Below are 22631 nucleotides of genomic sequence, written 5' to 3'. Positions count from 1 at the left end.
AGCAGAGTGGGCACTCAGGCGCTGTGGCCTGATGGCATGTCCGCAATCACCCTGCCAGTGCCATCTGCACCCATCTGCTGCCCACACTGCAATGGCCACCCCCCTTCCTGGCCGCTTCCCGCTGCCGGCTGCCCCCTCTGCCTGGACACTTCCCGCTGCCTGCACTCCACCGCAGGGGGACCTACTTGACAGGCACTGGATGGTGAGTGATGGTTACCTGGTGCAGTGTGTATAAGGGGCTACCTGGTGCAGTGTGTATAAGGGGCTACCTTGTGCAATGTGTATAAGAATCTCTACCTGGCACAACATGTGTATGGGACTCTGCTTGGTGCAAGGTGTATAAGGTGCTCTACCTGGCATAAGTTGTATAAAAGAGGCTCTACATGGCATAACATGTATAAAATAGGCTCTACCTGGCATAATTTGATAAGGGGTGCAATGTGTATAAGAGGCTCTACCTGTTGCAATGTGTATAAGAGGCACTACCTGGTGCAATGTGTGTAAGAGGCTCTACCTAGTGCAATGTGTATAATAGCTTTACCTGGCGCAATGTGTATAACGGGCTCTATCTGGTGAAATGTGTATAAGTGGCTCTACCGGGCATAACATATATAAGGTGCTCTGCCTGGTGCAACATGTGTAAGGGGCTCTGCTTAGCATAACATGTATAAAAAAGGCTTTACCTTGCATAACATGTATAAAAGAAGCTCTACCTGGTGTAACATACATAAAAGAGGCTCTACCTGGCGTACTGTGTATAAGGAGCTCACCGGTAAAATATATATAAGGGGCTCTTCCTAGCATGTATAAGGGGTACTACTATATGGTGTAATGTGAATTGGCACTATTCTGTGGCCATTTAGCTCACCGCACGTCCCTGCTATGGAGGCTGGCCATACCCCCTGCAGTAACTGGCCGGATCCCTTAAGTATGGGCCCCTACCACTGCATTCCCCTAGTGGGCCCTTCATGCTCCAGTCTGACACAGCACTGTGCAATCTCAAGCAGGAATCCTTCAATTTGTCTTTCACTTTGACACAATGGGAATCTATATACTACTATAATACTGCCAATCTCATGTCAAGTGTCTTAATCATTTGAAGATGAATGAATTAATTATTGCATAGGTTATATCTTTCTACTGAAAATTTCCATAAAATGTGACCTGCTCAATCAAAATTTGTTGTAAATATAAAGAGGTTGGTTCTATTCAGCATATTTTCTGGACCTGTCCATTGATTCAACCCTTTTGATGAGAGGTCTACTTGTTCATTGTTAAGGTCCTTGGTGCTAGCCTTCCTTCCTCTCCAGTCCTTACATTATTAAATTTCTACTCCTCACTTGTTCCTCAACACTACAGATATGTGTTGGGTCACATACTTACCATTGTCTGAGCTACTATAGCCAAAAATTGGAAAAATCCAATCCTCTCCATTCCACTCTTATTAAAGTAGTCACTAAAATGAAATTCCATGTTGAAATGGAACTATTCGGTGTCCCCTACTCTACCACTACTACTTCAGCTATTATGCTGTGGTTTAATCGGTATGCATTTTGCTATAGATGAAGAGGGTTCCTCTATACTCCCACTTGGAATCAAGTCTGTCCCTTTACCCTTTACCCTTTAACCTCAATGAGCCTCCACAATCTTAATCTTGATTTTGTTTTTATTACCTCTCATTGTTATGCTATAGTAATACTGCTTATTTCCAATGCTTGTTGTTTTCAAAGTATGTGGTGCATTAGCTTTCATGGGGGTCTACTACGATATCCCGGTGGTTGGGATCCCGGCCCCGAGATCTTGACCGCCGGAATGCCGGCAGCAGGGCGAGCGCAAAAGAGCCCCTTGCGGGCTCACTGCGCTGCGGGCACGGCTATTTATTCTCCCTCCAGGGGTGCTGTGGACGCCTCAAGAGGGAGAATAGTTATCGGTATCCCGGCACTGATATGCTGAGCGCCGAGATCCCGACAGCTGGCATATCGAATGCTTCCCTTTTCATGGCATAGGTATGTCTGATACATGACCCAATGTGCAATATGTACCATAGCAGTTTAAGTACAAAAACGGTAAAATAAAAAGTTAAGATTGTTAACAAATAGAAAAAGAACATAATTTGGTTCCCAGGATTGACAAATTTAGCAGAGCAATGCTGCACTTTGGGCTTAATTCAGTAAGGATAGCAAATTCTGCAAATTAGCAGAATTTGCTATACTTTTGTTCGCATGCTGTGGACCGCCCATTGCAGGGCAAGGCCACCCAGCATGCTGACAACCGCCTCCCCCCATTGAACAAGCAGAAATTGTGAATGCATTGTAATTTCTGCTTGTTAGCAGAAACTAAGGTAGCCTCCTGCCGATCGCAGCAGCTGCGTATGACGTCATACAGCTGCCGTGTACACACCCCCATTTGCACTGCACCGCCCACCATTCGTTCGGCTTCGCCCCTGCAATGCTCCATCTCCTCCCTGGAAATGAAGCATCTCCCCCCCCGCCCCGCGACTGCCTCTGCCTGGTTGACAGGCAGAGGCGATTGCATCTTTTTCTAATTTTTTGCGGTTGGATCGCACACTGCGATCCAACCTGAATGAGGCCCTTTATTCAAAGCTGGTTTTAAATCTTCTGCTGCAACAGGGCAGCTGGGCAGGTTGCTGAGTGGATCCCACATACTGGGGGCCCACACACATAGCTACAACATTAGTGTGGGCAGCAATGTAGCATAATGTGAACTGGGGTCACTACAGCATTCAGCTCATTTGCAGTGCTGGGAGTATTCACACAGTATACATTTTAATAAAATCAGCAGCATATTATTTTGACACTTTTATTGGTAGGGACCCCCAATAGTTAGTTGCTCCTACAAACCTTGCCATACCTGACTGCAGAGAATATGATGACAGCCAGGCAGAGGGTGATCTAAAAACAGCTATCAGACCACTTTGTGATCAAGCAGTGATGCAGAAATCCTAGCTTTTATTGGGTTTGCAATATCTGTGGGATGCACCCAGTGATGGGGAACCTTGGCTCTCCAGCTGTTGTTGAACTACACATCCCAGAATGCCCTGCTACAGTTTTGCTATTTGGCCATGCACTTTGATGTGTGGTCTGTAAATCATGAGATTTATTAAAAGCATACTTGCCAACTTTGGCAACAACTATTCTACTATTCCACAAGCTGAAGGTTTTCTATGGGGACAGCGCCTTTTCAACAATCCTGAAATGGTCTTCCAGTATACAGTATACCTGGCAATGGGGACCCTTGAAGATGGAGAGGGTTCTGTGGATCCCTGCTAGACTACCATGTGCATGTACACTTGTTAACCTTTGTTGGCATCTTTAGACTGCTGGTTAATGTGAGGATACCTTCACAGGGGAAAGGCATTTTACTGGGGATCCAAGAGGAGCACGGGTATGATAAATTGAGGTGGTTCTACATTATGTTCTACATTAATTACCATGGTGTCTTCTTAACAGGGCCGGATCTAGCCCTGGGCAAAACAATAGGGGCGTGGCTTCATGAAGGGGCATGGTCAGTTATGTCCCCGGTAGTATTGCCCCCAGTAGAGTTGTTGTGCCCCCTAGTTTGTGCCCCCAGTAGTATTGCCCCCGGTAGAGTTGTGCTCCCTAGTTTGTGCCCTCAGTATTGCCCCAGTAGAGTTGTGCCACTTACAAAAAAATAAAAATTAATACTTACAATCCCCACTCCTGATTCCCGACCGCTGCTGCCCTCCATGTCAGCCCGCCGGCTCCGCTCCTCTGATCTGTGGGAGAGACATCATGACGTCTCTCCCATAGCACTGCATAGACACTAGAGGTCAATCATGACCTCTAGTGTCTATGTGCCGATCCCACAATGCAGTGCGGTGCGTGATGACTTCATTGCGCACCGCACAGCACCGGGGGTGCACCAGTAATGGATCTTGCCACGGCGGCGGCGCCCTCCGGAAGGTGGCGCCCCGGGCAAAAATCCTGTGTGCTTGTAGCAAGATCTGCTACTGCTTCTTAAATAGATCTCTAAGTCCCTACTTCATGGTTTTTAACATAGGCTAGGAGGAACTGAACAACACTTGTAGTTCTAAAGAACCTTGAGCTTAATAAGGATGATGATCATATTCTTTAAACTAAGTCTATAAGGATAAATATTGTATAGAGATTTTACATGTATAAATTCATCAAGGGCACTTAAGGCATTGTACTGTAACGAAGAACTAAGGAATGTATTTAAAAAGGAGTTGCATGCACTATATATATATATATATATATATATATATATATACATATGTATATGTGTATATATGTGTGTGTGAGTGTGTGTGTGTGTGTGTGTGTGTGTGTGTGTGTGTGTGTGTGTGTATATCTCTGTCTATATATATATATATATATATATATACACACTGTAATTAGAAACAGATTAGCATAAGTGGCAAATTCACTTTATTATGAAAAAAATTTTTTTGGTCTGAGCAAAATGATTTGGTGGATACCTGCTAATTTTATTAATCTCCTGGGGAAGCTCGGAGAGGAGACGCTGCAGACAGCTTTGATGGCGGGGCCGGCGGGCTCCCCTCAACTTCCGGGAGAGTAGGCAAGTATGATTTGGTGGTCCTGTTATGGCTGTAGATCATGTATATTTTCCTGTAAGAAATCTGTCCTGTCCTTTATTTTCATTTAAAAAGCTTTGTACACAGTGCCTAATTCAGGTTGGATCGCAGTAAGTGATCTGTTTCCAGAGAGGAGACGGAGTGTTGCAGGGGCAGTGCGGCACGAACGAGGGGTGGAGGCGGCCGAACAGGGGCATGTCGGGGGCGGGATCATGGCGGCTGCGTGATTTCACGCGCAGCCGCCGTAAGCAGGAAGGCGGCTGCATGACTTCACACGCAGCCACCGTGATCAGGAAGATGGAGGCGGGACTCCTGCGGGCACAGCTAAGCTGCTGCGGCAGGAGGCTTCCACAGATGCCTTTGCAATTTCTGCTTGTGGAACTGGGGAAGGCACCGGTCAGCATGCTGGTTGGCCTCGCCCAGCGATGAGCGGCCCCCAGCATGCTAGTAAAAGGATAGTAAATTCAGCTAACTATCAGAATTTGCTATCCTTCCGGAATTAGGCCCACTGTCCCGACTTCTGTGTGTCACCCTGGAGATGATACTGTATACCCTGCAATGTAGCTTATGTGCAAGGGTGGCAGCTCATATGAATCATTTTACCAATTAACTGTGAAATGCAACTTTTATACTGTACCAATCCAGCAATACACTGTCATGAACTATGTTTTGTATGATCTCTCCCTGTACATTTTTATTTCCTGTATTATTGTTCTTTCCTTTTGATTACAGCAATTCCACATATTAGTTGGGATTTATTTTGTCCCTGTAAGTTCTTGCAGTTTCCTCCCAGATCTCCTCTACAGCTTCTTTGCCCATATCATGCAGCAACATCAAATGCTTCCACCCTTTTTTTGATGTTATCATGAGATACTCTTCATTCTCCGGGCACAGGAGGACGCTGTACCTGGCAATTACTAGAGACTGGGCAAACCTGCAGCCCACTAAAGTGAAAAGAGCTTTTTTTTCCTCTCTTGTCAGTGGAACTATGCTTTCAAATCCTGCAAGTACATAACCCCCCACAGAAAGAGGGTCAGGGTTTTCAATCATCATGTACATTATAGTGATCGCTACTTCAAAAACATAGTAACCAAAGCTCATGTCCCCAAAATCTAGTATCCCGGAAACTTTGTAGTGGTCCTTGCTGTGTCCATCTGATAAGCTAGTCTTTTGCAATAATAAATTGTAGTCATTGAAGTCTCCATGATTTATGCCTAGAAAGAGGAAAAGTAATCAGCATGATTCATCAGTACAATTTTTTTCATTTAATGCAGCTCAAAATTTCATTTCTCTAACGTCCTAGAGGATGCTGGGGACTCCGTAAGGACCATGGGGATAGACGGGCTCTGCAGGAGACATGGGCACTTTAAGAAAGAATTTAGTTCCTGGTGTGCACTGGCTCCTCCCTCTATGCCCCTCCTCCAGACCTCAGTTTGATACGGTGCACAGACGGGCTGGGTGCTTTTCAGTGAGCTCTCCTGAGTTTACTGATAGAAAGTATTTTGTTAGGTTTTTTATTTTCAGGGAGCTCTGCTGGCAACAGACTCCCTGCATCGCGAGACTTAGGGGAGAGAAGCAGCCCTACTCTCTGAAGCTAGGTCCTGCTTCTTAGGCTACTGGACAACATTAGCTCCAGAGGGATTGGTACGCAGGATCTCACCCTCGCCGTCCGTCCCGGAGCCGCGCCGCCGTCCCCCTCGCAGAGCCGGAAGATAGAAGCCGGGTGAGTATGAGAAGTAAAGAAGACTTCAGAGGCGGCAGAAGACTTCATGATCTTCACTGAGGTAACGCACAGCATTGCAGCTGTGCGCCATTGCTCCCACACACCTCACATACTCCGGTCACTGTAAGGGTGCAGGGCGCAGGGGGGGCGCCCTGGGCAGCAATATAAACCTCTTATTTGGCAAAAGGAGCATATATACAGCTGGACACTGTATATATGCATGAGCCCCCGCCAATTTTACACTTTTAGCGGGACAGAAGCCCGCCGTCGAGGGGGCGTGGCTTCTCCCTCAGCACTCACCAGCGCCATGTTTTTCTCCACAGCACCGCTGAGAGGAAGCTCCCCGGACTCTCCCCATCTTATACCACGGTAGAAGACAGGGTTTTAAAGAAGAGGGGGGGCACATAATTTGGCGCAGATAATAACAGCGCTACTGGGTAAACATTAAATTGCTGTGTTTTTCCTGGGTCATATAGCGCTGGGGTGTGTGCTGGCATACTCTCTCTCTGTCTCTCCAAAGGGCCTTGTGGGGGAATTATCTTCAGATGAGCAATCCCTGAGTGTGTGGTGTGTCAGTACGTGTGTGTCGACATGTCTGAGGTAAAAGGCTCTCCTAAGGAGGAGATGGAGCAAATGTGTGTGTGAGTGGTGTTTCCGTCGACAACGCCGACACCTGATTGGATATGTGAAATTAAGTGCTGAGGTAAATTTATTGCAAAAAAGATTAGAGAACAGACAGTGAATCTACACAGGTCTGTCCCTATGTCGCAGAGACCTTCAGAGTCTCACAATGCTCACTATCCAAAATAATAGACACTGATATCGACACGGAGTCTGACTCCAGTGTCGACTACGATAATGCAAAGTTACAGCCAAAACTGGCAGAAAAGTATTCAATATATGATTATTGTAATAAAAGATGTTTTGCATATCACTGATGACTCATCTGTCCCTGACACGAGGGAACACATGTTTAAGGGGAAGAAAGCTGAGGTAAATTTCCCTCCTCTCATGAAGATAAAGAGCGGGAATCTCCAGACAAGAAGCTGCAGCTTCCCAAAAAGAATTCTCAGGGAGTATCCTTTCCCTACTAGGGCCAGGATACGACGGGAATCTTCCCCTAGGGTGGACAAAGCTTTGTCACGTTTAACCAAAAGGTAGCGCTGACTTAACAGCTATCCTCAGGGATCCTGCAGATAGCTTGCAGTAAAAGTACTTTGAAGTCCATTTACACACATGCTGGTACACTACTCAGACCGGCGATTGTGTCGGCATGGGTTTATAGCGATGTAGCAGCATGGACAGATACCTTATCAGCGGAGATTGAAACTCTAGATAAGGATACCATGGTATTGACCCTAGTATATGTATATATTTATATATATATATATATATATATATATATCTATGCAGTAACCCCTGCACTCACTTAATCCACGGCGGGATGTATCTTGCTCCTGTGCCTTCCCCGTCCGGGGGTCTCCCTCCGGAGATTAAACTGCAAAGTGGCAGGCTGGAGACATGTCTGTATAGGAAACCCACAGACCGCAACACAATACTGCGCCATGACAGTTTCCATCCACCTGCGACCATCAAGGGCCTGCCCTATTCACAGTTCCTTCGAGTGTGCAGGACTAATAGCCAGGTACAAACGAGGGATGCACAACTTGATGAGATGGAACATAGGTTCCGAGAGAGAGGGTACCCACAGAAATTACTCTCTGCGGCTCGCAGTAAAGCAACTGCGGCAAAGAGAAATGATTTATTTATACCAGCTAATACTAAAGATATGTCCAAAACCATCCCGTGGGTATGTGAATATAAAACCAATAGCAGGCAAGTGCAACACAAACTTCGGGCCCTTTGGCCTATAGTGGCAAGTGACCCAGATTTGGAGATTTTTCGGGGTGCACGAGTGATGCCCAGCTACACAAAGGGCAGGAGTATTAAGGATTTATTGGTCAAAACTGACATGTCCAAACTTAAAACAAAACCTACTCACTTCATGACAAGAAAAAAATGGGTGTTTTAAATGCACCGGGTGCACAACCTGCACCTATATGTCACCAGGCGATTCTATTTCCCACCCCTGCTCAGGGAAGAGTTATAAAATCAAATGGCCATTAACCTGTAGTTCAAAATTTGTGATATATGCCATCATGTGCCCCTGTGGGCGCTATTATATAGGCAAAACAGAGTGCCAATTTAAGGTCAGGATGGCACAGCACAGGCAGGCTATTAGAAACGCTTTAGCTACAGGAGGGGGGGACCAGCCCGTTGCCAAACACTTTGTGGAACATCGTCACAGTATGGCCACCCTAAAACATCGCATTATTGACCACATCCCAGAGTCAGTTCGGGGGGGCAACAGGGGCAAAAGACTCCTACAACTTGAGTCAATTTGGATCCATAGGCTTAACACGCTAAAACCAAATGGTCTCAATGACAATTTGGGCCTAATTAACTTTCTATAAAAAAAAATTTTTCATTAAAGGTTTTTTTCTTCTAAAAAATAGTTTTAAGGTGTTTTAGATAGACCTATAATTTTTAGGAACATTCAAATGGTCCTTCTGCCGGCTTTAAACCTTGGGGGAGCAATAAGCACTGAGTTAAATGAATATAATTGAGGATTGTCATTCTGGATGGGCTGTGCACTGTGTGCCAGTCGCAGCAGTAATGTTAGATAGGTATTTCAGCCCCGGACGGAGTATGCCCGGCGTGCAATATAAGTATGAGAGTGACAACACAGGGCCATCGGCTTGCCAGGCATGCGGTCCATTGTTTTAGAATTGAATTTTATTAAGTCACGTTTTGAATATATAGTTATAATTTTCCAACATATGTTTAATCAGTAAGAGCACAACATGGTTTTAATGACCTGCACAGAAGCACTTAGTGATCAAGTTGACATTTGTTACAGTAGGATGTTGCAGCATATGCTGGTTACACTGACGATCTGTCTGTTTTGTGTACAGTGTTACCATGGCCACATCGGAGGGGTCCCGCGACCTCACTTCCGGGTCACGCTGATGCGAGCGGAGGCGCCGAGCGGAGGCTCCGACGGGCGGTCAGCTGGTAACGATTAGAAGTTTGAACACACGTGTAAATGGGGTCAGTAATGGGGTATGTTATTTAAACTGTTTTATGCACTGTCACTTTATCCTGAAGAAGGGGAACTGGTCCCCGAAACGTTGATGCCACTTTTTATGAATACACTTTGATTATCCAGACTCCGAGTGCCGCCTCTTTTTTCCTTGGTTATATATATATATATATATATATATATATATATATATAGCATACAGTCGGCGGCACTCCGGTAATACAGAAGCACAAAGGCAGGTTGAATGGAAACAACGTTTCGAAGCTTTAATTACTTCGTCCTCAGGTTAACCGGAGTTCCGCCGACTGTATGCTATTTTTGACCCGTTGCCATACGGGTGTAGGAGGGCACCGGACTGTTACTTGATGAGACTGGGAGTGCTGCCGAAAGACTGATATAGATATATATATATATATATAAAAGATGCTGTCTTATATATATATATAAAACATGCCCAAAGAGACATTAGTCTACTGGGTTCTAGAGTCAACGCTATGTCGATTTCTGCTAGAAGTGTCCTGTGGAACATGCAATGGACAGGTGATGCCGACTAAAAGAGGCATATGGAAGGTTTACCTTACAAGGGAATTGTGTGGAGAAGGGCTCTCGGACCTGGTCTCCACAGCTATAGCTGGTAATTCTGATCTTTTGCCTTATATTCCCTCACAGCCTAAGAAAGCACGACATTATCAAATGCAGTCCTTTCGGTCGCAGAATAACAAGAAAGTACGAGGAGCGTCCTTTCTTACCAGAGGTAAGGGTACAGGGCACAGCTAGTTCCCAGGAACAGAAGTCCTCCCCGGCCTCTACTACATCCAACGCATGACGCTGGAGCTCCGCTAAGGGAGTCCGCCCCAGTGGAACACGTCTTCGATTCTTCAGCCACATCTGAGTTCACTCACAGGTGTTTCCCGGGGCAATAAAAAATTGTTTCTCAGGGTTACAATCTGGATTCGAAAGGTGCCTCCTCGCCGGTTTTTCCTTATCGGACCTACCGGCTTATCCCCCAGGAAGGGAGATAATATTAAATACAATTCACACATTGTATCTCCAACAGGTGGTGCTCAAGGTTCCCCTCCTGCAACAAGGAAGGCGATATGACTCAACCTTGGCTGTAGTCCCGAAACCGTACGGTTCGGTCAGACCTATTTTTAAAAATTAAAATCTCTGAACCTACAACCTATACGGGAAAAGGTTCAAATTTAAAGTGGAATCGCCCAGAGTGATCATCGCCAGTCTGGAAGGGGGGGATTTGATGGTGTATCTAAACATAAAGGCTTCATGTTCCCATTTATCCACCCCATCAGGCGTACCTGACAATTGCGGTACAGGATTGTCATTACCAATTTCAGGGTAATTGGCGGAAATAATGGTGCTCCTATGCAAGCAAGAAGTCACAGTTGTCCCATACTTGGACGATCTCCTAATAAGGGCGAGATCAAAAGAGCAGTTGTTGAACAGCGTGTCACTTTCGCTGAAGGTGTCACAGCAACACGGCTGGATTCTCAATTTCCTGAGGTCACAGTTGGTTCCTATAACTCGTCTGCCCTTCTTGGGTATGATTCTGGATACAGACCAGAAATGGGTTTACCTTCAGATAGAGAAGGCCCAGGAACTCATGACTCTGGTCAGGGACCTATTGAAACCAAGACAGGTGTCAGTGCATCACTGCACTCGAGTCCTGGGAAAAACATTCCCTTCAGCAGGTTCCATGCAAGGACTTTCCAATGGGACCTACTGGACAAGTGGTTCAGGTCACATCTACAGATTCATCAGTTGATCACCCTATCCCCCAGGGCCAGGGTATCTCTTCTGTGGTGGCTGCAGAGTGCTCACCTTCTAGAGGGCCGCAGATTCGGCATTCAGGACTAGATCCTGGTTACCACGGACGCGAACCCCCGAGGCTGGGGAGCAGTCACACAGGGAAGAAATTTCCAAGGTCTTTGGTCAAGTCAAGAGACTTGTCTTCACATTAACATATTGGAACTAAGGGCTATATACAACGCCCTAAGTCAAGCGGAGACCTTTCTTCGCGACCAACCGGTTCTGATCCAGTCAGACAACGTCACCGCATTAGCTCATGTAAACCGCCAAGGCGGCACAAGGAGCAGAGTGGCGATGGCAAAAGCCACCAGAATTCTTCGCTGGGCGAAGAATCATGTAAGAGCACTGTCAACAGTGTTCATTCCGGAAGTGAACAACTGGGAAGCAGACTTCCTCACCAGACATACGTCCTGGAGAGTGGAGACTTCATCAGGAAGTTTTCGCACAGATTGCAGTTCGGTGGGGACTGCCACAGATAGACAGGATGGAGTCCCGCCTCAACAAAAAGCTGCAGAGTTATTGCGCCTGGTCAAGAGACCCTCAGGCAGTAGCGGTAGACGCCCTAGTGACACACCGTGGGTGTTCCAGTCAGTCTATGTATTTCCTCCTCTTCCTCTCATACCCAACGGTTGAGAATAATAAGAAAAAAGAGGAAGGATCTGGTATCCGGATCTGCAGGAAATGCTTACAGAAAATCTGTGGCCTCTTCCTCTAAGGCAGGACCTGTTGCAACAGGGCCCATGTCTGTTCCAAGACTTACCGTGGCTGCGTTTGATGGCATGGCGGTTGAACGCCGGATCCTAGCGGAAAAAGGCATTCCGGATGAGGTATTCCTACGCTGATAAAGGCTAGGAAGGACGTGACATCTTAACATTATCACCGTATCTGGCGAAAATATGTTTCTTGGTGTGAGGCCAGGAATGCTCCTACGGAAGAATTCCATCTGGGCCGTTTCCTTCACTTCCTACAAACTGAAGTGAATTTGGGCCTAAAACTTAGGCTCCATTAAGGTTCAGATTTCGGCCCTATCCATTTTCTTTCAAAAAGAGTTGGCTTCTCTACCAGAAGTTCAGACGTTTGTAAAAGGAGTGCTGAGTATTCAGCCTCTTTTTGTGCCTCCGGTGGCACCTTGGGATCTTAACGTGGTGTTAAGTTTCCTAAAGTCACACTGGTTTGAACCACCTAGAACGGCGGAGTTAAAATATCTCACGTGGAAGGTGGTCATGTTATTAGCCTTGGCTTCGGCTAGACGTGTGTCAGAATTAGCGGCTTTGTCACATAAAAGCCCCTATCTGGTTTTCCATATGGATAGAGCAGAATTGCGGACCCGTTCGCAATTTCTGCCGAAAGTGGTTTCATCTTTTCATATGAACCAACCTATTGTGGTGCCTGTGGCTACACGTGACTTTGAGGATTCCGAGTTACCTGATGTGGTCAGGGCTTTGAAAATTTACGTGGCCAGAACGGCTAGAGTCAGGAAAACTGAAGCGCTGTTTGTCCTGTATGCATCCAACAAGATTGGTGCCCCTGCTTCAAAGCAAACTATTGCTCGCTGGATTTGTACAGTAACACGATTCAGAAAGCGCATTCTACGGCTGGATTGCCGTTACCAAAATCGGTCAAGGCCCATTCCACTAGGAAGGTGGGCTCTTCTTGGGCGGCTGCCCGGGGGGTCTCGGCACTACAGCTGTGTCGAGCTGCTACTTGGTCGGGTTCAAACACTTTTGCAAAATTCTATAGGTTTGATACCCTGGCTGAGGAGGACCTCATGTTTGCTCAATCGGTGCTGCAGAGTCATCCGCACTCTCCCACCCGTTTGGGAGCTTTGGTATAATCCCCATGGTCCTTACGGAGTCCCCAGCATCCTCTAGGACGTTAGAGAAAATAAGATTTTACTTACCGGTAAATCTATTCTCGTAGTCCGTAGAGGATGCTGGGTGCCCGTCCCAAGTGCGGACTTCTTCTGCAATACTTGTATATAGTTATTGCTTCAATAAGGGTTACGTTATAGTTGCATCGGTCTTGCACTGATGATATGCTGTTTTCATACTGTTAACTGGGTAGTTATCACAAGTTATACGGTGTGATTGGTGTGGCTGGTATGAATCTTGCCCTTGGATTAACAAAATCCTTTCCTTGTACTGTCCATCTCCTCTGGGCACAGTTTCTCTAACTGAGGTCTGGAGGAGGGGCATAGAGGGAGGAGCCAGTGCACACCAGGAACTAAATTCTTTCTTAAAGTGCCCATGTCTCCTGCGGAGCCCGTCTATCCCCATGGTCCTTACGGAGTCCCCAGCATCCTCTACGGACTACGAGAAATAGATTTACCGGTAAGTAAAATCTTATTTTAAATATTATCATAGAAAATAAACTCACTCCTGGTTAGGAGTGGAATTCAATTAGCCATGGGACTTATACCATAGGCTTTTAGCTATTCAATTACTGACCATACCATGGACTAACGTGTGACAAGGCAAGTTACGAGCTAGGAGCTACAGTACGCCATCACTGTTTGCATTAAGCCCCTAATTAGTCCTGAGGGTGCGCTTAACACAGATTTCTGCTCGCACCTCAAAAGGGTGCACTTATTCCAGAATCTATGCTGTCACACACGTTAGCCACACAGTTTACAGCGGGAACTAACCGAATAGCTCTGGGCACTGAACTTGCAAAAATACAACTACAGTAAAAAAAGAAAAATGGTGCGGAGATGGGACAGTTTTTAATTTCTAAACCAATTTAAGGCATCATTTATTAGCATTTTATTAGCATTTGCTAAAGATTAGAACAGTGGTTATTTGAATACATATTTTTTTATAAAAAAACAAAATATTATTCACTAAAAGATATAAATATAAAAAGCGCTAGAGAGAAACAGTATCACTCATTACAGCCACACTACAGTTAAGAATAATGCATTACACGGGGATTAGAGCTGAACCATCAGCACAGCTACTTCACAGCCTAGGAGCTATTGGATTTCTTTGTGCTGTGTACTGCAATAAAGTCATTATTGAAAGTGACTGATACCATTTCACTGTTTTACCAATTACCTCCTTTTAACACTGAAGCATTTTAATGGTAACTCTGGGGGTAATTCAGAGTCGATCGCAGCAGCAAATTTGTTAGCAGTTGGGCAAAACCATGTGCACTGCAGGTGTGGGAGATATAACGTGCAGAGAGAGTTAGATTTGGGTGGGTTATTTTGTTTATGTGCAGGGTAAATACTGTCTGCTTTATTTTTACACTGCAATTTAGATTTCAGTTTGAACACACCCCACCAAAATCTAACTCTCTCTGCACATGTTATATCTGTCCCCCCCTCCTGCAGTGCACATGGTTTTGCCCAGCTGCTAACAAATTTGCTGCTGCGATCAACTCTGAATTAGGCTCCATATTTGCAACATGTACTAGGAATCTTATTCTAACTTCAGTTGTCTAAGCCCAGTTTCCTCTGAGCATGCATGCATTACCATTATAGATATCTTAACCATATTGACCATCTAATTTGTCTCAGTCCATACTTAACCTGGGAGCTAAAGGCCTGCTGTAAGTCCTGCGGCTAATGAACTCCCCCCTTAAATGTAAAAAAAAAACCCTGCTATTTAGCTGTAGGTCAGTTATGTTTTTGCACTACATTGGATTAGCTAATGTGGTATAACGAAAAACCTGTATGTATAACAAAAAAACTGGTAATGTAGTAATTACCACACATTCTAAACATTTCTTAACACTGGAATAGAACATACTGTAGAACTAATATTTCTAGTCCTGCAACATACAGAACACAAGGACACATGACACAAGGAGAAAAACTGTTTTGCTCCACTGGTCTTCAGACATATAAAATTAGCTTTGCTGTTCTCTATCACAGAGAGAGTGCAGAAAATAATTATTTAATCAAAATAAATGCTAATATATCAATAATGAAAGAATGTTTAGCTTTCGTAAAAACATAATAATACCATCTTCCCTGAATGCAGTGTTACCCAGAATAAATTGTGTTATAGTCAGCTGATTAGTATCTCCTATATATTAGCCCAGATCTGTGACTTTGTGACTCATTTGCTAACGCTGGGCGGAGTCACATCGCTGAGCGGAGTCAAGTCACAGATCTGCCCTAATATATAGGAGAGATATAGGAGAATACATAGGCGAATAGGCTATATAGATAGAGTTACTGATGATAAAAGTACCGCAGGATGTAATTATTGAGACCAGTACAGACCGCTGGATTGTGTGCGGAGACACCAGCAGCTGCACCAGGTTAAGGCTCCATCCACGTCCCGCCCTCCGACGCCAGCCATTGGACAGATGGCGGAAGCCCGCGCTGTCATTGGCCGCTGCGGCTAGCTGCTAGCAGTGCTAGGCTTCACTCCTGCTGGCTCTCACGCATGGCGCCGCTGCCGGACACTGGGATGCCATGCCGTCCCCTCATACTGCGCCCCTCCCGCTACCCGGACTCATCCCCCGTCCCCGCTGTATGGAGGGAGCTGGGGATGCTCTGGAGCACGCACACCAAACTGCTCTTCTGCCCCTACGTGCTCCAGAGCGGTATCAGGCACAACCTCTGCCTACTCGCCCTGACCTACAGCAGCAAATACATACCCAGCCGCTACGTGTAGACACCGGAGCGGGGCCAGCAGCAGTAGCAGGCGGATGGAGCCTGAGGACAAGGGGGACACCCAGCGCATAGATCCAGAGGCTGGAGTGGCTGCAGAGCTGCATAACCCGTCACATTCTGGGTAACCCGCCTCCCCACTATCTCAAACTGTATATGCACTACTGTATTCTGCCTATGTATAACAAATATACTATACCTACCTCCATCCCACCCACAGCACACCCACACCCACCCCTACATCACCCGCAGTGCCTCTGAAACCCATCCACCATCCACCGCACCCCCGCCCCTCTCCCACCCACGTAACCCCAGCCCCTCACCGGCCTGCCATCCCACCGGACCCCCAACACCACCCGCAGCACACCTGCCCCTACCACACCCGCAACACCTCTCCATAGCTTCTCCCTAACACACTGCATCGCACGGTTGCAAAGCAGATCTCTGCCATGGGTTTGAGCCAAGAATACATTTGCACGATACTCAGGTTACAGGGGCGCAGCCCCTTCCGACGGTGTGAAGAGCGCCCGTAGGGCGCGATGAATCACCTAGTGTTAATATAATTAGCTAAGAGCTTTCTTTATGTACATGTTAGTATGCACTTATCAACTATACAGTAGCAGCATGCACAAACGTTCCACAGGTGGTTAGTGGGTAAGACAGTATGCCACAGAATCTCACCAGTGTCATCTCTTATAAAAGCAGCATTGAAATTGGACAAGAACAAATATAAGTTGAATCCTCTGGGCTTCTTTGATATAGAAAGCACAATCCAAAAGAACAAGGAACATACAGTATCCAACAGTACTAGAACATATTACGTGCCAATCTATAAATCCAGATTACCTTGAGTCACTCTGTGGGAGACCCTGGTATACTTTACATTGTCATAAATATGTATGCAACAACAAACCTTTAACTGAACATAACAAGTATTTTTTTTTTATAACATTATTCTTAATGAGTTTATTGTTTGTTTGTTTGTTTGTTTGTTTGTTTGTTTGTTTGTTTTATATAATATCACTAGGTAAAAAGCAAAACACTTGTTCCCTAATAGGTTTCTTTTCCTCTGTGTGACTCTTGCTGGTTTCTATTTCCCAACACTCATTTAAATAGTATTCTGTAAATTGTTTGACTCATGTCAGGTTTCTGTCTGGATGAAGGCGGTTTAACCTCTGAAAGCTTGACATTTTTCTGGCAATAAATAACTGTTTGCTGCATGTTTGTCTGGTGCGCTACGCTCCTACCTGCACTTTATTCTAGCCATGTGACAATAATAGCAATGTGAATGTAGAAACTGTATTGCATTAAGAGCTACATTGGGTGCAGTGTAATGATACTGCCACCTAGTGGGTGCTGGTGATCTACACATGTGAATGCATATGGTACTGCAGGATAAAGGCTATGGCCCTCATTCCGAGTTGATCGCTTGCTAGCTACTTTTAGCAACCGTGCAAATGCATAGTCGCCGCCCACGGGGGAGTGTATTTTCGCTTTGCAGGTGTGCGATCGCATGTGCAGCCCAGCGGGACGAAAAAGTTTTTTGCAGTTTCTGAGTAGATCTGAACTTACTCAGCCCTTGCGATCACTTCAGCCTGTCTGGTCCCGGAATTGACGTCAGACACCCGCCCTGCAAACGCCTGGACACAAATGCCTGGATTTTCCCTACCACTCCCAGAAAACGGTCAGATGACACCCATAAATGCCCTCTTTCTGTCAATCTCCTTGCGAACGGCATTGCAAATGGAATCGTCACTAAAAGAATTGCACAGCAACAATGCTGTTTGTACCCGTACGACGCGACGGCGCATTGCGGTGCATACGCATACGCAGTAGTAACCCGATCACTGTGCTGCAAAAATCGGCAGTGTGCGATTAACTCGGAATGACCCCCTATATACAGTGATGTTAATAATATGGAAGTGATTCCCTAAACTCTACTTAATGAACCAAGTACACAGTAAAAGGGTTTGCAATGAAACAGAAAAATATTGTATTATACTTTGTGTTGTGTCAAGCATAGACAAAAAGGTTTTTCTGTAAATACCAGGCACTTTTAAGATTGTATTAGTCACACAGTGATTCCCACTTGAGAACAAATGCAGGACAGTGTAATTGCTATTATTATCTTTTATTTACATGGCACCACCAAATGTCCATAGATAACTACAAGAAAATTACAATAATGCCACCTGCTCTCCTTTAACGTATCTCTCTCTGCTACACCATCTCTACCTCCTAAGGCTACCATCATTAAATGCAACATTGAGGATATCGACACCACTTCCCAATCCTCACTACTCGACTCACTTCTCTCTCTTATACTGTCTCTCTAAAGCCCTGAACAATCCACATCCCTATACAGTGCTTCCCTTACTTCTGCTCTTGACTCTGTTGCTCCACCAACCACTATTCACCCTCACAGATCAACAACTCAACCCTGGAACACCAAATGCACCAGATATTTGCAAAAATGCTCACGTACTGCCGAGCGACACTGGAGGAAATCACGCTCCATTTCAAACTTATGCTCTCTTCATTCAGTGCTGCTCTTTCCTTTGCTAAACAGTCATACTTCAAGAACTTCATATCCTCCCAGTCTTCCAAACCCCAGTGCCTCTTTGTCACTCTCAACTCTCTCCTCTGCCCAACCACACCTTGTCTCCCCTCCTCACTCTCTGCTCTTGGCTTTGCCATTTACTTCACATCCAGAATTGCCACCATACGTCAGGACATCACATCCCACCAAAGAATCAGCAACCAGCCACCTCCTTTCCCTTACCACCCCTCCCCGTTCCCCTTACAAACTTTGACATCTTTCTCCCATGTACAGTATCTGGTGAGGAAGTCATGGCCCTCATCCATACCTCATCCCCCTCCACCTCCCCACTTGACCCTATCCCCTCCCACCTCCTCCGCTACCTCTCTCTCTCTGCCTTCTCCCATCTTGCCCACCTCCTAAATCTCTCCCTCTAATCAGGCACTGTCCCCTCTGCCTTCAAGCATGCAGTCATCTCCCCCATTCTTAAAAAAACCTACTCTTGATCCACATACTCTAACTATCGACCCATCTGTCTTCTTCCTTTTGCCTCGAAACTCCTTGAGCATATTGTCTATAACCACCTTACTGCCTTTCTTTCTTCCCACTCACTGCTTGACCCATTCCAGTCTGGCTTCCGTCCTCTTCATTCCACTGAAATTGCCCTCACAAAAGTCTGCAAAGACCTCCTTTCTGCTGTATCCAAGGGTCACTACTCTTTGCTTATTCTCCTTGAACTCTCTGCTGCTTTTGACAGTGTGGGCCACCCTTTCCTTCTACAAATCCATCACTCCCTTGGTCTTTGTGATACCGCCCTCTCCTGGCTATCCCCCTACTCTCTTACTGTTTCTTATCTGTCTCCTCTCATGGCTTCCCCCCCCCTCCCCACTTCTACTAACTCTAGGTGTCCCCAAAGGTTCTGTTCTTTGTCCTCTCCTTTTCTTCCTCTATACATCCTCTTTAGGTGAACTCATTAGCTCTTTTTACTTACAATATTATCTCTATGCTGATGATACTCAAATCTACCTTTCCTCCCCTGACCACTCCCCTGCTTTCCTCACTCGTGTGTCCAACTGTCTCTCTGCTATCTCTTCTTGGATGTCCCAGCGTTTTCTTAAACTTAACATGACAAAGACTGAGCTGATCATCTTCCCACCCCCTGCACAACCTCACCTCCCTCAATTTCATTATCTATAGGTGGTACTACTATCTCCTCTAGCCAGGGATGGCCCAAGCCTAATTTTTTTGGTAAGCAAATATTGATTTCAGCGCCCCTCACTGTGGATATTGTGGGAGGAGTAACAATGTGGGTGGAACATCAATTGTTGCATTAAGCTGTTTAAAAATATTTTCAAAGTTTGGGCTGGGAGGGTGGGTGTTGTTATGGGATGTATTTTGCATACCGACAGTGCGGATACAAGTGGTCAAAATACCGGCATTGGAATCCTGGCAGTGCTCACAATACTGCCTGCGGAATCCAGATGGTCAGAAGCCTGAAGGTAAGTATTAGGGTTAGGGTTAGGCAATAGGGGAAGGGTTAGGGATAGGCTGCAGGAGGGGGTGTTTAAAGGGTTAAAGTAGTTACCAAAATGTGTTGGGATTCTGACCATCGGGATGACGCTGTTGGTATTCTGACCATCTGCATACTGACTGTCAGGATCCTGTACCCAACCCAAATACATTGCCCACTGGTTTATATTTGTGCAAAAGGCTCTGAAAATCCAAGAAAGGAGCTTGGTGCAGCTATGGAACATATATAGAGTCCTAGTTCACAGCCAGGAAGCAGCAGTGTGGAAAGTCCCAAGCACTGTCCCAGCCTTCGCAGTGTCATATGGTAATCAACAAAAACTGAAATCAAGCGCTCTGTCACTCTAATCAATATGCTGCCAGTAACATAGGGCTACTCACCCCTATTAGATTAAAAAAAATCAAACAAGAAACAAAGGAACTGGTGTTACAGCGCATAAAGATTAGAACTAAATGAATTTATTAAAACATATAAAACATGTATATAATATACAATTTGTACCACCGGCCGGCCAACGTACTAATTCAATACTGTATTTATAAACAGACTAGATACAACATATAATGTGACAAACTACTCTGTGTCCACTTGTAGTTTTTAGCAACACATGCTATGATAGTTAAAATTTAACTTTTCTGATGTTTACTGAAGCTTAATGGCACACAGAGCTCTCCTTTTTATAACTATAGAACAGTCACTTTTAGGAAAATAGGAACTTTTTCTTCACAATAAATGAGAGCTTAGGAGCTGTTTAACTGTCCCATTTAGGTAGCCAAAGTCCGTTGGTAAAGTGAAGCTGTGCTTCCTATGAAAGCGTGTCTGGCCAGACAATTAAACAGTAACGATCTCACCACTCCTGCTTGTGGACTCTTTCACCAAGAGCGTCCTCCCCGGCTGCTGGTGCTTTAACCTTTATCATGCAGTCATCTCTGGGGGATCATAAATAGAGGTGAAGGATCCATGGAGCGTTATAGCTGGCTTCGAGATCTCCAGATACAGTGGTGCAAACAGCAATGAAATGAGTAATTGACGCGTTTCTCCGCCTCCCTCCGGGTTCAGCGGCTTCATCAGAATGAATTAAATGCCTCCCTTCACTCTATTTAAGCTTAGTGCTTAATTGTCGGACTCCCGTCACGCTGCCGTCTCAGTCTCCTGGGCGCTTCAAGCCTCATTTTGGCTATGGAGCGCATATCGGCTTTGAGGCGCATAGCGGCTGCAGACCGCCTCATACTTTCAATCTCACACCTGTAGTTAATCACTTATTCGCTGTGTTTAAGACACAATACAGGTGTTTTGTCAATTATTAGAAGATTTTATGTACAGCTCTGAAACAATACAATCATTCCACCTGCATTACCAGGCATATAATTTCTTTATAGAGTGTAAAGGAGGAAAGACATTATTTAAAAAATATATATATCATACTAATAATTAAAATACAATAATAAAATATCAATATATATATAATTAATTAATTAAAATATTGATAAATATCTAGGAGACATGTAAAAAAAAAGCATTTTTTTACATATTTAAAAGAAATATAATAAAAATACATCTCAACACATATTAATTATTCAATCAATCAATTCATGTATGCATATAAAAACATACACACATGTATATAAATTTGGCAGAATCATCCACAAAAAGGAGATTAATAATTTATACCGACTAAATTACCTATATGTAACCATTATTTATTATAACCATTATTTATTATTCCTCTCCATATATCGATACGGGGAGGAAATAGACAATTATATGATCATTATATGATCTTTACTAGCTTCCATTTATATTGTCTGTAACAGGTCTAATATCCAGTATGTATTTCTTGTGTGTATGCATAAACAATTGCATATATGCACACACATCAACAGATGTATGCAGATGTATGTCCATGTGTCCACACAGACACCCAAAAAAAAGAAGAAAGAAGAAAAGAAAGAGAGGAAAACCAGCTATAAAATATACATAGTAAATCAAAATAAACAAGAGAGAGGAGAATCCCTATATAACGAATATATGTAGAGAGAAATAGTATAATAGTATATATGAAGGGTCATTTTTCTATGAACAAAGTAAATTCCCTCTTAGAACTACCAAGACACGGGACTTTAGTCTAACCAAAGAGGGAGAAAACACAAATAAAGAGAGAAGAAGAGGGGATAAGACTCTAAATGTTTTTTAACTCAATAGCATCATTGAGTCCATTCGGGACCATAGAGTCTAATCTAAATATCCAAAACGCCTCACGTCTGCATAATCTACCAAACCTATCTCCCCCTCTGTTAGTTTTCTTCACCTGTTCAATGGCCATTACTGATACACTCTTCATATCACCATTCTGACAAGATGTGATATGATTCGACAAAGGGTGTAGTTTATTACTGCTCTGTATATTTCGTTTGTGTTCCATGTATCTAACGTGAAGAGTACGGATTGTTCGTCCTACATATTGTTTCCCACATTTACAGCTCAAAATATAGATAACATAGGAAGATTGACAGTTTAGAAAATCCTTAATTTCAAATCTATCCCCAGAAATGGAAGAGAAGAATTCTGTAGTTTTCCTTGGCGAGTTGTTGCACATGAAATACCTACTATTCCCACATCTATGATAACCCAAAGGTTTCTTTGGAAGCCATGATTTATCCATAGCTGGTTCTTTTGCCATTACAAAATGGCTCTGG

At 44.6% G+C, this 22631-nt stretch overlaps 1 protein-coding gene across 1 annotated transcript in view; it reads right to left on the bottom strand.

Moving 5' to 3' along the window:
* Positions 1–4422: 4422 nt before the first annotated feature.
* HYKK (hydroxylysine kinase) overlaps positions 4423–22631 on the bottom strand; it is a 95721-nt gene continuing 77512 nt past the window's right edge. Inside the window, exon 5 of the mRNA XM_063926308.1 lies at positions 4423–5811. Coding sequence (XP_063782378.1) covers positions 5342–5811 — 470 coding nt within the window. The 3' untranslated portion in view covers positions 4423–5341. The remainder of the gene's footprint in view (positions 5812–22631) is intronic.

Source organism: Pseudophryne corroboree, chromosome 6, assembly GCF_028390025.1.
Source record: "Pseudophryne corroboree isolate aPseCor3 chromosome 6, aPseCor3.hap2, whole genome shotgun sequence".
Classification (NCBI taxonomy): Eukaryota; Metazoa; Chordata; class Amphibia; order Anura; family Myobatrachidae; genus Pseudophryne; species Pseudophryne corroboree.
This window is presented reverse-complemented; position numbering and strand designations above follow the sequence as displayed.